This window comes from Myotis nattereri (assembly GCF_964212035.1).
Source record: "Myotis nattereri genome assembly, chromosome: 11".
Taxonomy (NCBI): Eukaryota; Metazoa; Chordata; class Mammalia; order Chiroptera; family Vespertilionidae; genus Myotis; species Myotis nattereri.
Window position 1 is genome coordinate 73,852,159 of NC_138086.1, and position 18,282 is coordinate 73,870,440.

At 39.2% G+C, this 18,282-nt stretch overlaps 1 protein-coding gene across 3 annotated transcripts in view; it reads left to right on the forward strand.

Annotated features, from left to right (window-relative positions):
• The window catches only part of SUGCT (succinyl-CoA:glutarate-CoA transferase), a 554,158-nt gene that overhangs the window by 42,369 nt on the left and 493,507 nt on the right, over positions 1–18,282 (forward strand). For 2 of the 3 annotated variants that reach the window (XM_081101832.1, XM_081101833.1), the window contains exons 7-8: positions 5,604–5,695; positions 13,169–13,312. In XM_081101832.1, the coding sequence (XP_080957958.1) occupies positions 5,604–5,695; positions 13,169–13,312 (236 nt within the window). Of the gene's footprint in view, positions 1–919; positions 1,139–5,603; positions 5,696–13,168; positions 13,313–18,282 lie in introns of all 3 variants that reach the window. The other variant, XM_081101831.1, reaches the window with a different exon arrangement.

The following is an 18,282-nucleotide window of genomic DNA, read 5'->3' on the forward strand; positions in this document are numbered from 1 at the left end:
ATCATTTCATCGTACCTCAAGGCAGTTTTTGTTTTTCTCAATATTTTGTGGAAAGGGCAAGCTACTATATTATTAGCATATTAATCAATGAAAATTTATTAGCTAAGTATATTTAGCTCTCATAGTAAAGTGTATTTTGTTTATACTGTTTTATCAAATTGAATTCTCATAATAAATCTATGAGATAAATGTGACTATTGTGGACACAGAGGCTCAGGGAGGTTAAAGGAATTGTCAAAAATACAGTCGTTGGCAGAGCTGTAATTTGAATCCAAATGTTTTTATTCCTAAAACTCATCCTCTTATTCTTCATGCCATACTCCCTGCCTCCACAAGAGTAACTGTTTATTTTTCTCTTTAATAGAAATATTTGGAAGTTAGAACTTGCATCGTAAGGCAAGCACTGCAGTGCACCTTTACTTAGCAAGCTGTGTGTTTTCTGTGTGTGTTTTCCTGCAGGCTTTGTTTGGAAGAGTCCATTTAGAGTTGTGATGGTGAGGGCTTCTGTTTGTCTCATATGATGGGTTGGGCTGATGGCCAGAAGCCTGAACACCTGATTTCCCTAGCTGGAGCAGACTGACCCTTAATTCTGTCTCTTGCCTTACTGTTGGGATAACAGGTTTTAAAGAGAACGCGCGCACGCGCGCACACACACACACACACACACACACACACACAGTGTTCCTGCCTTATGGCGGAGTTTCTCTCTGCTCCTGGAGGCCTGTTTTATGCTGGGGATACCAGGGCTTCAAGGCTGGCAGCATGGTCTAGGGTGCCCTTTCAGCTGTGAACTAGCTGTCCTGGAATATAAATTCACTCCTCACGCTTGACGCTCATTTCTGCATGGAGACTGTTGACTTGTACTTTATTCCCTTCATGCCCCCTTCATATCTCATTTTGCTTTTCTAATCGCTGCAAGCCCCTTGGAGAGAAAGCTGCACTCGCTCTGACCGAAGCCAGACAGTCCTGCTTCTCCCGTATGAGTCTGGATCCCTAGAGACTCCCCGGAACTGGAGTTCAGAGCCTGAGACTTCCTCCCAATTGAAAACGACAACCGCGCCCTCAGCCGCCAGCCCGCTCCGCATGCACCTCCGCACCTTAGTATTTTACTTCAGCACTGCGCCTCCTCTGAGTCTCGGTATTTTTTTCTCTTTCCTCCTAGTTGTAGAACTTCCACTCAGCCAGCCTTCCTGTGGTTCTGGATGATGTCCGTTCCGTCTTTTAGTTGTATTTTTGATGTGGTTGTTCGAGGCAGCAAACTCCGGTGTTTACCTTTGCCGCCATCTTGGTTTTCTTCTATGTCCTTTCTTGTCTATTTTTAAAAAAAATATATTTTATTGATTTTTTACAGAGAGGAAGGGAGAGGGATAGAGAGTTAGAAACATCGATATGAGAGAAACATCAGTCAGCTGCCTCCTGCACACTCCCCACTGGGGATGTGCCCGCAACCAAGGTATATGCCCTTGACCGGAATTGAACCTGGGACCCTTGAGTCCTCTGGCTGACGCTCTATCCACTGAGCCAAACCGGTTAGGGCTCTTGTCTATTTTTGGAAGAGTTTAAAAAGTATTGATACATCTGGTTAAATGTGTAGTTTAAGTCCACTATTTTCTTTTCTTTTTTAAAAATTAATTCTTTATTGTTGAAAGTATTACATATGTCCCCCTTTCCCCGCTTTGACCTCTCCCAGCCCAGGCCTTCACCCCCCTATTGTCTGTGTCCATTGGTTATGCTTATATGCATACAAGTTCATTGGTTCATTTCTTCCCACCTGCCCACCCTCTACTGCCTTCCATCTGAGGTTTGACAGCAATATTTTCTTATTGATATTATGTCTTGGATGATCTAGCCATTATTGAAAGTGGAATATTATAGTCCCCTACTATTATTGTATTGCTGTATTTTCCCCTGCATTTCTGTTAATATTTGTTTTATATATTTACATGCTTCTATGTTGTGTGCTTAAAAAGTTATAAATGTTATGTCTTCTTGTTAGATTGACCCCTTTATTATTATATAATGACCATCTTTATCTTAAAGTATATTTTATCTGATAAGTATAGCTACCCCTGCTTTGTTTTGGTTGCCATTTGCATGGAATATATATTTTTTATCACTTCACTTTCAATCTGTGTCCTTAAAGCTAAAGTGAGTTTCTTGTAGGAAGCATGTAGTTGGGTCTTGTTTGTTTTATCCATTCAGATATTCAGTGTCTTGATGGGAGAATTTTTTCATTTACATTTACAGTGATTATTGATAGCAATCATGGACTTACTATTATCATTTTAATTGTTTTCTGGTTGTTTTGTAATTTCTTTTCTCTATGTTTTTCTTTGTGATTTGATGATTTTCTGTAGTTGTATGTTTAGATTTCTGTCTCTTTATCTTCTGTGTATCTACTATATGTTTTTGCCTTGTTTCTTCATCTTCCTTGACTTTCTGTGTTGGTTTTCACATATTAGCTAAAACAGCTACCTCTTTCAGTCTTTACAGACAGATCTTGTGTAGGAGATGAATCTTATGGATGAGCCCAGCCTGAGCTCCTGGGTGCCTCTGAAGCCTGTGTAATTGCCCAAGACACTCTCTTTGTTGCCTCTCAGTAGTTGAGGGTGTGAGAAGACCCATTAATGTCCTAAAGGGAATGGTTGCTGTCAGCACCTAGATGCAGGCTGATTAGAAGCTGGGCCCCAGGCAACAACTGTGAAAGCTTGCAACCCTTCTGCTTTGAGCCTGGGCATATAGCTGTGGGGGGTGCTCCTTAGCCTTTAAAAAACCCTGCCTGTTTGTTTACTACAGTCCTGTGGGACCCATGAAATCTTGGCTGGCAGTCTAGCCAGGTGATCCAGGGGCCCATCCCTCAAGAAGTAGCTGCAAAAGTTGAGGCATGAGACAAGTACACTAGTAGAAGTTCCTTCCAGAGAGTCTGGTGAGTTGGTTTTATTGTTGGAGTTAGCTGGAGGGAGAAAGTGGGGGATGTGCCCACTGGTTCTTTTTGGTTTCAGGTGGGATCACAGTCAGCCTCTACAAGTGTATTAATTACTAGGACCTCAGGTAGCATCTTATAAAGTATGCAGTTACACTCTTTCCAGGGAAGGAGGGACCAGGAGGCAGACTTTTTTTTGTCTGTTCTGAGCCCTGCAGGGTTAGCTATGGTTAGGGTTCCTGTGCATCAACAACTTCTTTGTTTGCTACAAGTCTGTGGGCCTGAACTCTGCTAGCTATCAGAGCTACTTGTTTGGGGGCCCACCCCTCAGGTGGGAATTTAAAAATTGGGGCATTTACTGTGCTGTTGAAACCCTTTGCTCCTCAGGGAGAAGCTGGGAGTTCGGGGTTCCATCCTAATTGTTTATCACTGTGCCTAGAGTGGAACTTATGACAAGAGTATGTCTCAGCCTTTCCTACCAATTTTGATGTGGGTATTCTCTCCTGTCCAATATTTAGGAATCATTCAACTGGTTTGTGGATTTCTCTCAGAGTGAAGCTCCACGTGTAGCTGTACATTCAGTGTGTCCAGGAGAGAAGGAAAATGACCTTCTATGTTTCCATTTGGTCAATTACAAAACAAAACAATATAGAAAAAAACCCTGTTGTTTTCTTTATTAATTTACTTTTTATGGATTATTTGTGTTTTGGAAATAATATCTTTTATATAACCAGCAGTCATTCATTCATTCATGCAATAAGTATTATTGGATTCTATTCTAGATGCTGGGCATACAACAGTGAGTTGAATAGAAAAAATCCTATATACATTTTAGTAGGGAGGAGACAAAATAAATCAATAAAAAATATGTTATATATCTTGTGGTGATAAGGGCTATCAAGACAAATATAATCAGGTAAGGGTGATAAAGAGTGAGAAGTAAGAGTGTTCTTTCATTAACGTTCGCTAGGGAAGGTCCCTTTGGTAAGAAATTGTTTGAGTGCTGACTTGGAGGATGCGAGGGAGAGAGTTATGTGGATGTAAGGACTGAAAGAGGGAGCGTGTTCCAGGTGGCTAGAGAAGCAAGCAAGGACCTCGAGACACTTCTTTCCTGATCTTTCTGAAGTAGAGTATGCAAGGAATTTCAGCCAAGAGCTGATGGCTATGAAAGGTTCTTCATCTGGCCACTTTCTGATTGACACATGGGATTTGGAAACAGATTCATGTATCTCCGAATATAACCTTTGTTATTCCACAGTAAGCACAAGGACTGAGGAGAGCAGGATAAAATATTTTTTGTGTTTTAGCTGATGGCAAAAAAAAAAAAAGTGATACCTTTTCAGTCTCTTTGTAACCTATAAATCACTGTTAGGAGATGTTATCATTTTATTCATGCTCAGATTTTTAATCATTTATACATTTTTTGTATACTTGAGATAATATGCAAACAGAACCTAGGGAGACATTTTTTTTCCACTTTGTATATTGTTTTGCATAGAACAAGAATAGCAAATACTTGTTGGAGTCTGGAAGGTAAGTTAAATGAATGAAACAGGCTGAGGCATATTAAAGGACTGAGTGGTGGAGACTGGCAAATTGGAGAATTTATGCCCTGTGTAAAAGGGAAGAGCTATTATTTAACTCTTATTCTTGCCATGTGAGAACGTGGGCCTAGTTTTTATTTTCTGATTTTTCAAAAAATGCCTGCAGGGGTTCTTGTTCCAGCATTATTAAGAAGGGTTCAGCAATCTGGAGAAGGCTGTGCGTAGATTAAATAGGAGTCCAGAAACGAAAGATAATTTTGAAAGGCATGTGGGGGTCAGAGGAGCTTAGCTTAAAGCTGTGGTTCTCAACCTTCCTAATGCCGCGACCCTTTAATACAGTTCCTCATGTTGTGGTGACCCCCAATTTCATTGTTACAAATTGAACATAATTAAAGCATAGTGATTAATCACAAAAACAATATGTAATTATTTATGTGTTTTCCGATGGTCTGAGGTGACCCCTGTGAAAGGGGTCACGACCCACAGGTTGAGAACTGCTGGCTTAAAGGAAACTAAGATCTAAGTTCTGAATTCTAAGGTTTCCTGTCCCAGGACCCCATGCTTTTTATTAACACAACTTGTCCTGAGGAGGGGCAGAGATATACACTTCAAAGGGTCAGGGTTTGGTACAGAGTCCATTGTGAGAATGGGGGAATTAGCCTACGGCTGTTCAGGTGTTTGGCCAGTAGGAGGCAATAACATGTAGATTAAGATGCCCTTTAGCTGTCTGGCAGCCAAGAAATCAATTTAATGCATCCTATTCAGGTTTGGGGAAATGCCCTTGCCACTCCAGATGATTCAGCCCTGCTGAACATGCTGGAATTGGTTTCTGGCAATGCCAGCAATTTTTATTTTTTGTGCTAACTTCTGATTTTTAAATGTTCTAAATAAAAAGATTTGAAAACACTCTTCAGACTAGACTTGACTAAAACATTCGTGCAGGTGTATAGTCACCAGTTTGCTACCTTCTGGGGTACAACACCATGATTAGTTTTTACTGCCTTCTTCAAGGGATTGTGTTGATGGTAATAGTAACAGGATGCTGCAGGATTTCTGCATACAAATGGTTTTAAACACACCATTGTACTACTGCTCTCCTTTCGTGGTGCTGAATGTGTCCGTTCTCATTGTGTTAGGGTACGGCCAGACAGGTCCACTGTCTCAGCGAGCTGGTTATGATGCTGTGGCCTCTGCTGTCTCTGGTCTGATGCACATCACAGGGCCTGAGGTAGGTATCCTTCTTAAGATTATTCATAATTTTTCACCAGGTGTTCCAAAAGGATTTTCAGTCTTTACTAACCCATTAAACTTGAGTTAATTTTAGAAAGAATCCAAGGAAAGCGAATGACTTACTAAAATTATCTATATGCCCTAGATGTGAATATGGCCTCATAGAAAATAACACTCTTTTTAGCAAGAAGCAATAGAGTGTAAACACATGTTGCATATGTATTATGTCCTTCAGGTTCAACATAAGCACCTTCTGTTATGCCCAGATTTCAGGATCCCCAAGAGACCACACCAGGGAGCCAGCCGTGTCCGATGCAAAAGCAAAGAGTCTTTTATTCAAACACGGGCTTGGCTCCCCTACCCTCCTTACTGACGTAGCAGCAAGTGGCAGAGAGACCCCGCTCTGTGGGGAGAGGGGTTTTATAGTAAGGGGAGGAGAGAGGACTGTGGGCCCTGCCAATTGGCCAGACCCAAGTCGGTGCCTCGTTACACAGGATGTGGTCGTATCTATGGCACACACTTCCCTTGATTATCATTGGTTAGTTTAAAGAAATCCTAGGTGTGGCTAGCAGAGGCTTGGGCTTCTTCCGGAAAGGAGCTCTTTGCTGAGCACATGGCTCTGCCCCAAAATGGAGGATTCGGGGCAAGATGGAGGGCGTAGCCCTCGCCCTTTCACCTTCATGCAATTTAGGAATAGTATTTCTGTTAAGTAGAATGGCTGACTAGACTGGTGCACAGATGTCCATTTCTACAGAGTGCCTTCACTTGGCATGTGTACTTAGTGGAGGGTTTCTTTTTCCCTCTGGAATAATGTAAGTTGTTATTTATTTTAAAACTTATTAATAATGCCTGAGGTGTAGTTGTGTTGATTGTTATGTGTATTAGATTCTGACAGTGAAAAAGTTATTTGATTTCATAGTAATCCTTCTTCATTGATGACAGGTAGAGAAGTTCCTAAAAGGTATATAGGTGGCCAAAATGTGCTTGGTTAGAGCAGACTCTTAGAAAATGCACACTTGGGGAAAATAATAAGAAAGTAATTAAAGTTAACAAAAAAGGTGTGAAAGCCTAGTAAATAGAAATACTAAAAGACATTCATTTCCCAAACAAAATAGATTGATAGTCTTAAAACACTGTTTCCAGTAGGTGTTTCTTCCCTGAATTACTTGCTTCAGTTAATTCTTCAGAAAGCGTTGCTGTAGTGTTAGGATAAATAGGCAGAGTGCCTTTGTCGTCTTCTTCTTCTTTTTTTTTTTTTTACCGTCTACTTCTTTCTATTAATTTTAAAGCAGGCACTAGGATTTTAGTTACTTTAAGTATAAGGTCTTTTGTATTCTTCTGTGTTTTATTTTCACCAGTCTTAGAAAAAATGTGTATGGCCTTTCCTTAAAATATTCAAGTGCACTGATTTTCTTTCTATCCCTTGTGAGAATAGAGGATGGATATCTCGCTCTTTACTCTTATCTTATTAAAGTTCTTTTATGTATAAGGCATGATTGTGAGTGGTCTTATTTAAAAGCACTGAACTCAATTGTGAATATGTGAAAGGATCTTGGATTTTTAAATTTGTATATTCAAAAATTAAACACAAAATTTAACACAAAAACAACTGAGGTAGGTGAAGGATTACTGTGGCTCCTTTAGTACACCTTTTCTCGAGATACCATAAGGACACACCACCCCAGCACTCAGCTTATTTAAATGTTGAATTTGTTATTGGTGAAAGAGGGGTATCCCTTTCCCCACTGAGTGTTGGAGGTGGTGTTCTTACGATATCTTGAGGAAAATAATTTTCTGAGACTCCCACAGGAGGATGAGTGATTTTTATTTGTTTACATCCCAGGGTTTTCAAAGCCCCATTTCCCTTAATCCAGACTTGGAAGAAGTGCAGCTGGGGATCCAGTAGAGCTAGAAGCAAAGTCTGTCCAGCGTTTCCGTTCCATGTTGCAGCCAGGTCCAGTTCAACATTTGACTGTTTGCAGCCCATTAGTCCATTGTGGTGGGGGTGCCCCTGGGGTGGGTCCTGTGGTTGAACGCAGGAAGCTAAGCCTAAGCCAGGAGCCAAGTGTGCCGAGAAGAACCAAGAGCTCAAACTCCTTGTTTAGGGGATTAAATATCTCAAATCTTTGCACATTTGCTGTGGCCACGCCCATTCTGGCCAATGACCTATGTTCACAGGTGTTGCTGACAGCAAGCATCTTTGCTAGTCCCCCCAACTTTCTTGGGCATGGGTCTATCTCCCTCTCCCCAAAATGTCCAGTCCCTTCCCCCAGGAATCTGTGGGGAATACACTACTGGTTCCTGGGGAGTGTAAAGCTTTAGCTTCCTGGTGAAGCTGCCTAAATGACATGCCTATACTATTTGGCCTTCTCTTTGCTCCTTTCCTGTTATTAATAACTAGAGGCCTGGTGCATGGGATTCGTGCACTGGTGGGGGGTGTGGCCTGCAGTGATCGGCCAGCTGTGGGAGTGCTGCTGAACCCAGTCAGCTGAGTGGCTGTGGACCCGCCCTCTGAGCGGCTGCTCCCTGGTCTGGCATCTTCTGTAGAGCGAGAGCACTCGCCTCTCCAGGGACCTGGTTGGGGCCGGGCCCAGGGACAGTAGCACTGAGAGGTGGCAGAGTAGGCCTCAGTCCCAAGGTGGCCATGAACCCGCCTCCCAGCCTTCGGTGTCAGCTCTGTGAACTCAGCAGCGGCGCTGTACTGCCTGTGGGCGTTCGGAGGAGGCTACAGGGAATGAGGAGGAGGAGCCTGGGGTGAGGAGGGGAGGATTGCAGTTTAGGTTTCTCCCTGTCGGCCCCGGGGTTTGCAGCGAGAGCAGCCGCTCATCCCAGTCAGCTGAGCAGAGCTCCCACTGCGGTAGCGCACTGACCACCAGGGGACAGCTCCTGTGTTTAGTATCTGCCCCCTAGTGGTCAGTGCATGTGATAGCAGCTGGTCAACCGGTCGTTCTGGTCATTCCACTGTTAGGTTGTTGGGCTTTTATTATATAGGATTAGGTTAATTACAACACTATCAATAGGACAAGAAAGGACTTTTAAGTATACATGAATACCAATATCGAAAGGGAGTGTACATTGGACACATTGTTTTGAAATATCCAGATTATGCATGGATAATATTTACTTACTTCAAATTCCTCTCATTTGGAGGATGCTCATACTTGGTTATTAAACCTGCAACTTCTAGGGTAGGGACAGTGTCACAGGCTTCTTGCTCTCCAACCTCACATCTAGTCTATGGTTTTACAACCGTATGCCAACACTCACTCCACTTCTAAAATCTGCGCACAGACCCTCTCTTTTCCAGACTCAGCTTCAGTCATCCTGGGCTTGTCTCTCCCCTGATATGTTATCTGGGAACTTTAACCCTCACAGTCTTTTTGTTAAGTCCAGTTCCTGTCATTATCTTTATTATCTTCATTGATGACCTATTTCATGTCTTCATTGAACAGTCTTGGGAATCGGAAAACCAGAATTTGAACTTTCATTTTGTCATTCAGTGTAACATTAGATAAGTTGTCTGACTTCAGTTTTCACTTCTGTAAAATAGGGAAAAATACATTTTTATTTTTATTTTAAAATATTTTTATTGATTTTAGAGAGGAAGGAAGAGGGAGAGAGATAGAAACATCAATAATGAGAAAGGATCACAATCAGTTGCCTCCTGCACACCCCACACCCGGGATTGAGCCTGCAGCCTGGACATGTGCCCTGACTGCGAATTGAACCATGACCTCCTGGTTCACAGGTTGATGCTCAACCACTGAGCCACACTGGCCAGGCGGAAAAATATATATTTTTAATTGGTAGTGATAAAGTTGTGAACTGATGGTAGAGGCATCACCTGAATTATATGAAAAAACCACGCTGAAGTCTAATTCAAATGCCTATTTATAGGCAAGGAAGTGAAGCTGCTTAGGAGTGGATTCTATAGCTCTCGGTTCAGTGTTTCAACTATTAAGTGGGATTTCCTTCATGTAAGGGAAAGAATACTTTATGAAAATTAATTTTGTGACTGTGTTAAAAGCATAATTTTAACTTCAGTGAGTAATTTGAGTAGAGTGTGTGTTTAGAATAGAAGATTCATATACTGTAATAATTTCAGAGTTTGTTCTTCTGAACTGTGACGGCAGAGACTGTGGTGACTGTTCATGTGCACTAAAATCCTCATTTGATATGAACGTGCCACTTTTTGTTCTCCATGTTGTTCTTTGTACTTCTAAATAAGTTTTTCCTACTAATCAGGACTGTAAATAATACTTACAGTGGTTTTCATAATCAAAATATTACCTTGGAAACTTAATTTTCTGTTGATTGTTTTTCCAAATTAATTTCATTTTTTAAATATATTTTATTGATTTTTTACAGAGAGGAAGGGAGAGGGATAGAGAGTTAGAAACATCGATGAGAGAGAAACATCTATCAGCTGCCTCCTGCGCACTCCCCACTGGGAATGAACCCGCAACCAAGGTACATGCCCTTGACCGGAATTGAACCTGGGGCCCTTGAGTCTGCTGGCCGACACTCTATCCACTGAGACAAACCAGTCAGGGCTAATTTCATTTTTAATTCCTACTCTACTCAGCCAATAATCAAAGTCTAAGAATTCAAATTTCTAAGTATCTCTTCAATCCATCCATCCTCCTTTCTCTGTCCTTGATTGAGGTTCTCATCTTCTCTCTCCCCCTCTGAACTATTGCCAAATTATTTTATGAGTCTCCTAGCATCACACCAAGAGTCTTTTAAAAAGTCCCATTTTTGTAGCCTTTTATATTCATAAAGTGCTTTGATGCATCTTTTGTTATTTAATTCTCATATCTACCAGTGAGGTAGATTTTATCATTACCCTCATTGAATAATTGAGAAAAAACTAAGAAAGGCCAGGACTTTTCCAAAAGTATTGAAGTTAGCAAATGGTGGAAGAATTCATATTTCAGAAAATAGGTCATTAAAAAAATGAATGTGCTCCCAGGTAAAAACAATATTTTCTGTAGATTACAGTAGTATAATGAATGACTCAGTACGAAATAAATGTATGACTTATAGACACAGATACATTTAAGAATAATTATTTATTTATTTATTTATTTTTTTTATTTTTTTTATTTTTTTAAAATATATTTTATTGATTTTTTACAGAGAGGAAGGGAGAGAGATAGAGAGTTAGAAACATCGATGAGAGAGAAACATCGATCAGCTGCCTCCTGCACATCTCCTACTGGGGATGTGCCCGCAACCCAGGTACATGTCCTTGACCGGAATCGAACCCGGGACCCTTCAGTCCGCAGGCCGACGCTCTATCCACTGAGCCAAACCGGTTCCGGCAAGAATAATTATTTATTTTGAAAATGAAACTACTTAAAAAAGAAAGTTTTAACATTTTTGTTGTTTTATAAGTAATTAGGCTGAGTAATAAGTCTAAGGAGAAAAACGCTTGGTGACTTTTCAAATTCATGACTCCTAATTGAATTATCTGCCAGAATTTATTACATTTTATTGCATACATCTTTTAAAAACCAAAACAAGATTATAAATAACTAGAGGCCCGATGCACGAAATTTGTGCAAGGGGCTTGGCCCCCGCCTGCCGTGGTGGCCATCTCTGTCTTGGCCCCCTCCCGCGGCAAGGCTGTCTCTGCTGCAGCTTCGTCTGGAAGGTCGTCCGGTCTAATTAGCATATTATGCTTTTATTATTATAGATAACTTAGAAAACAGATGACTTTTCATTCTTTCTCCCTCCTTTCCTTTCTTTTCTACAACCTATTTCATTGGGCAGACAAAGTAGGGAAACAGACATGGGAAAATGAATGAAAATGTTAAATAGTCTTAAATTGTGTCTGGAAAATAATCTTTTTAAAATTCTTAATTTTATAATTTAGGATATTGTGATACAAAGGAAACAAAAACTTTACAAGTATTTTCTCTCCTGTTTTTTTCCTCTTATTTTCCAGCTTGCATTATTATCATTATTATTTTTTATCTTTACCCAAGGACATGCTTTAGAGAGAGGAAGGGAGAGAGAGAGAGAAAGAGAGTAAGATAAATAGAGAAAGATAGATATATAGAGACAAACATCTATGTGAGAGAGAAACATTGATCAGTTGCGTTCTGAATGTGCCCCAGTCGGGAGCCAAGCCTCAACCCAAGTATGTGCTCTGACCATGAATCGAACTGGCAACCTTTCGTTGCACAGGGCAACACTCAACCAACTGAGCCACTCCAGGTGGACTAGCTGCTATTATTTTTTAAAAATAAAAAACACTATAAGATTTCTGCCATCTCAAAATTGTCATATTTTATTTTTAAAGAAATAATTCAGGTTTTACTTTTCAACATTTTTATTTTTAAAAGTTTTATACTTACAGAAAAGTTACAAAAATGATACAGAAGATTCCAATACTCTTAATTCATAACCTTCATCATTACCCTATACTGTATATCCTTCACCATTTTGTAATATTAACACTATAAAACCATAGTACAATGAATGATCAGAACTAAGAAATTAACACTGGTACAAAATTATTAACTAAACTCCACACTTTATTCAGATTTCAGTATTTTTCTAAGTAATGTTCAGGCTTTACTTTTAATGAGTTTTTGAATACATGGATAGATAGGGGAATGAAGGAGTATAAGAAAATAACATTGATAATAATGACCGTGGAGAAACACATGAATGAATATGAAAAGTGAGTAATTGGGAAGACTCTTAATATTTTATTTTATAATTTTTCCTTCCACTGTAATTGTATATCGTAAGTCTTGAGTAATATTTTCCTTTTCTTATGCCTTAGTTTTACAGGAAAATCACCAAAGATTGTTCTTACAAAAGAGTTTTGTTAATGTATTAAAAGACATAAATACATTTAAAGCGGTTTCTAAGAGACTATAAAAAAATAAATAAGTCATTCTACTAACAATTTTTAGAATTAAAATTTAGTAAAATATAAACAAGGTAAAAAATATTAAAAAGAACTTAAGACATGTTTACAAATTTTATTTTATTTGGTTTGGCTTTGGTTGGTAGGGGAGAGGGCAAGAAATTCAGCAAATATACAGTAAATATAAATATATTCTGCCAAAACCGGTTTGGCTCACTGGATAGAGCGTCGTCCTGCGGACTGAGGGGTCCTGGGTTCGATTCTGGTCAAGGGCATGTACCTGGGTTGCGGGCACATCCCCGGTGGGAGATGTGCAGGAGGCAGCTGATCGATGTTTCTCTCTCATCGATGTTTCTAACTCTCTATCTCTCTCCCTTCCTCTCTGTAAAAAATCAATAAAAAAATATTTAAAAAAATATATAAATATATTCTTACCACCAACAGATATCTATAGTAGTTTGTTGTATTTCTTTAGTGTGTGTTTGCATATACAATTTTTTCTTCTATTTCACCTTAGAATACTTGAGAAATCATGATGGTTTTAATTCTCAATTGTCTCTGTTTTTCTCAACCCAACTCTTAAATCAGGACGGAGATCCAGTTCGTCCAGGAGTGGCCATGACTGATCTTGCCACTGGCCTGTATGCATATGGAGCCATTATGGCCGGATTGATACAAAGATATAAAACTGGAAAAGGACTGTTCATTGATTGTAACCTACTGTCATCTCAGGTACCAATCCAAATAACATTTTAGATAATGTAGTAAAAGCATGTATCTGGGTTATACTTTTTCATACTACATACAGTGATCACATCTGAAAAAATAGAAAACAAAACAGAAAAAAACAAAAAGCTGTTTTGTTTTGATGTATTTAATTGTTGTCATATTAAAATAACCTCAAAAACTTTGTTGTATGTATACATTGCCACTGAACTAGATTTTAGAGACGGTTTTTATTGTAATAGATCTATTACAGGAGTGTAAGTGTTTCTATTTTATTGTCACACTAGAGGCCCGGTGCATGAATTTTTGCGCGGTTGGGGGGTCCCTTGGCTTGACTGGCGACTGGGGCTGATCGGGGCCGTGGAAGGTTGGCTGCGGGGAGGGGCCCCAGGAGGTTGGCTGGCTGTGGGGAGGGACTGTGGGAGGCTGGCCAGCCGGCCCATCGGGACTTATCAGGGCTGGTTGGCTGGAGGAGGGATCGCAGGAGGTTTGCTGGCTATGGGAGGTTGACTGTGGGAGCACACTGACCACCAGGGGGCAGCTCCTGCATTGAGTGTCTGCCCCCTGGTGGTCAGTGCATGTCATAGTGATCTACCAACTGGTCGTTCGGTTGTTCAGTCGGTCAGTTGGTCGGTCGCTTAGGCTTTTATATATATAGATGAGCTCTGTAACTTATTTTGACCAAGATTTCTTCACCTTCTTTGTGCTTCGGACCCTTTGGGTATTCTGGTGAAGCCTGTAGACATTTTCTCAGAATTATGTTTTTAAATATATAAAATGATATAGGTAGGTGTACAAAGGAAGCCAATTATATTGAAATGTAGTTGTTTCAATGTAAAAACAAATTTTTGCTGTATCATTTATAATTCATACTGTATACATTAATGTGTTATACTATTTACATTAAACCACAAGATCTAATACTGAGTCCAATAACTATTGTCATTTGAGGTATTGAGCATAAACAACATTTAAAATAGATGCAATGACTATAATATGGTATGAAAATGTGTATATTATTTATTAGTGATCAAGTCATAGGTACTACTATGGTACCTGTCCTGTGTTTGTTGATTTGTTACCTATATTCATAATTGAAGAAAATGCTAAATTTTGTTTAGAGTTTGATGAAAATAAAGATATGCTTTTTTCTTTTATTAAAAATATTTTAAAATATGTTTTTATTGATTTTAGAGAGAATGTTAGGGAGTGGGATAGAGAGATAGAAAATTGATGAGAGAGAAACATCGAATGGCTGCCTCCTGCATGCTCCCTACTGGGGACTGAGCCTGCAACCTGGGCATGTGCCCTGACTGGAGAATTGAACTGGTGATCTCTTGGTCCATGGGTTGACACTCACCAATGAGCAACACCAGCCAGGAAATATATATTTTTTTCCATTCAGGTTAATTAGGTCCCAGAATTCTTTCCATGGACTCTAGATTAAGAACCCCTGGTTTAGATAGCTATCAGTTATGTTATGCTAAATACTAAACTAAAGGAATAAAAGTATTAACTCTCGCCGAAACCAGTTTGGCTCAGTGGACAGGGTGTCGGCCTGCGGACTGAAAGGTCCCAGGTTCGATTCCGGTCAAGGGCATGTACCTGGGTTGCTGGCACATCCCCAGTAGGAGATGTGCAGGAGGTGGCTGATCGATGTTTCTCTCTCATCGATGTTTCTAACTATCTCTCTCCCTTCCTCTCTGTAAAAAAATCAATAAAATATATTTTTTTAAAAAAAGTGTTAACTCTCTTTCAAATGGACATTTGCCTCTTTTTAACTAGAGCATACCAAGTTGCTGTACCATATGTGAAGCTGATTCTGACTAGGTAATTTTTTAGGGATACAAAAAAATATTTAATTTGTACAAGTAAACATTTTACTGTAAGGAAAATTACTCTATAGACAGAGACCTCAGTTGGGTATTTCATATTTAAATGGCATACATGGGAAAATAATAAACTTAGAATACTGCTTTGGAGATTTTTTTTTTCTCTTTGGCAAAATTAAAGAAGTGTGTGAAAGTGAAATACTATGTATGGGTTTTCAACACTAGCTTTGAGTCACAGTCAGAATTTTAATGATTACATAACATGGTAAAAGAACTCTCTCTAAATGATCTGTCTCCTTAACAGCGAAACACAAATGTTAGTTATGGGAAGAAGCTGAAGTTTTTTTTTCCTTCCCTTAATTTTGCATCTGTAAGGAACCTGAAATTAGTTAAGTGACTGGCTAATGGTTGCATGTCCAATAAGTATGGATGCCTGGAAGAGTTCATGGGTGTGTGACCAGTTAAGTCACAGAGGGCCCTAGGCTTAGTTTAAATGTTTTGTTGTCATTGTCTTGAAATTCTTAGTCATTTTAAACAAGAGGCCATACATTTTTTATTTTGCTCCAGTACTTAACAAATTTCGTAGGTGGGCCTGGATTTGGGACTCTACTTAAGTCTCCTGATCTCTACCTAGATTGCTTTACATATATATTAATGATTAATTAATTAGCTTTGGAAAAAGTATTGTGGAGTTTGATTCTCTTCCAGCACCTAACACAGTGATTTACAATGTCAAAGTCTGTGGTTCTGTGGTTTTTCTGGGGGTGGGGTTGGATACAGGTGGAATCACTGCTAGGGTTGTTTCAAGTGAGGGAACAGTAAGGGCAAACTTAATGCATATATACCAGCCCTTTTGGGTGTGTGTCTATATTTATTGTTCATGTTACTCCTTGAGACTGTAAGTTCCAGGATTGCAGGAATAATATTTGTTCTTGCTTTCATTGGTATCCTCACAGCCCAGCTCAGTTAGTATTTGTCAAATGCAGACTCAACCAATCTTTTGAAATCAGTGGGAGATCAGTTGTTACCAATGGATATGTCTCATGGCCCCTAGGTTTGCTAGAAAAAGGTAGAGAGCCATTGAGTTAGGGTACTTGATAAACAACTACTGTTGATATGATTTGCTTTTGGCAAATATGGTAGCAGTGATTTAGCCTATTGTGCTGTAGCAAACTAACGTAATCAGAGGTTGCTAAGATTATTAGTGCATTTAAAATTAATGAACCACCTTTTTAAAAATTGGGATATAATTGACATGTAACATTATATTAGTTTCACATCGACAACATAATGATTTGATATTTGTATATACTGTGAAATGATCACCACAATATTTAGTTAACATCTGTCACCACAGTTACAACATTTTTTTCTTGTGATGGGAACTTTTAAGATCCACTCTCTTAGCAACTTTCAAATATACAATTCAGTAACATTAACTATAATCACCATGCTGTATATTACATCCTCATGACTTATTTATAACTGGAAGTTTGTACCTTTTGACCCCCTTTACGCATTTTGCCCAACCTCATCCCCTGCCTCAGGCAACCACCTATCTGTTCTCTGTATCTATGAGCTTGGTATTTTTTTTTTTAATTAAAAAAAATATTTTAGATTACACATGTAAGTGAAACCAGCCCAAACAACCCTCAGGTTCTTTTGCCTGACACCATGAAGCCAAACACATGACCCAGGTGCTGATGAAAGGAAAGTGATTTATTTCGGTGCCAACATCCTGAGAAGATAGCAGGCTTATGCTTTAATAACCATCTTAATATCTCAGGGTAGGCAAAAGGGCTTTTATAGGGGGAATCGTGGAAAGAAGGGAACTAAGGAATTCTGGCAATGCGTAGTTTCGCATCGGGTGGTTTTGATGCTCTCTTTCATGGGTGTCAGTGTCTGGCATCTTTTCTCTCTGCGGGTTTTATTTCTGGGGACAGGATGTTGCAGGCCTGGCCAGCCATTGGCATCCGCTACACTCCTGTGGTCGAAGTTGGCGAAAAGGGGAACTGGAACTGCTGCTGCCTGCAACATGTTTAATATGAAACTATCAATATTTTAGACTATAAGTTTTGTTAGTATTTTTAATTCTTGGTTAGTTAGTTAACTGTGAGGCTTGTTTTTGATACCCTATACCCTGTTATATAAGTCAGATCATATGGTATTTGTCTTTCTCTGTCTGACTAATTTCACTTAACATAATACCGTCAAGCTTCATCCCATGATGGCCGAAAGCGGCAGACTTTCCTTTTTTTTTTTTTTTTGGCTGAAAAATGTTCCATTGTATATAGTTAGCTGTTGAACAACATGGGTTTGAACTTCATGGGTCTATTTATTCGTGTATTTTTTTCCCAATAAGTATACAGTCTGCTCTCCATATCCCTGGGTTTCATATCTCCAGATTCAACCAATTGGAGATTGTAAACAGTATTTTTCTATTTCTTTTTTAAACTTTTGCTTTAATATTTTATTCTTTAATTACAGTTGATATACAATATTAGTTTCAGGTTTATAACCCAGTGATTAGATATTTATATAACTTATGAGTGATCACCCTGATATATCTAGTACCCATCTGATACCATACATAGTTATTACAGTAGTATTGACTATCTTCCCTATGCGGGATTTTATATCTCCTGACTAGTCTGTAACTACTAATTTGTATTTCTTAATTCCTTCAACCTTTTCTACCTGTTCCCTCAACCCTCCTGCCATCTGGTAACTGTCAAAATGTTTTCTATATCTATGAGTTCATTTCTGTTCTGCTTGTTCATTTATTTTGTTTTTAAGATTCCACATGTAAGTGAAATCTACGGAGGTCTTATTTTGTTATCCATTCGGCCTTCATACGACTTTTGATTGGAACATTTAATCCATTTGCATTTAGAGTAAGGGGTGTCCCAAAATTCACGCAAGAAGTAATTTTGATAGGAGACACAGGTTTATAATTAAAAATTGTAAATTTTTTATTGATTCATAAAGTATACAGTATAGGGTTATGTATGGAATAGCATATCGGGTAAATGGCCTCCACAGTGCCATATGCCATACAGCCCGAGAAACAATTCAATTACTGCATGAGTCATTTCCTGGTCATGTAATTTCCCGTTTTGGTGATCAGAATTGGCCGCCCAGATC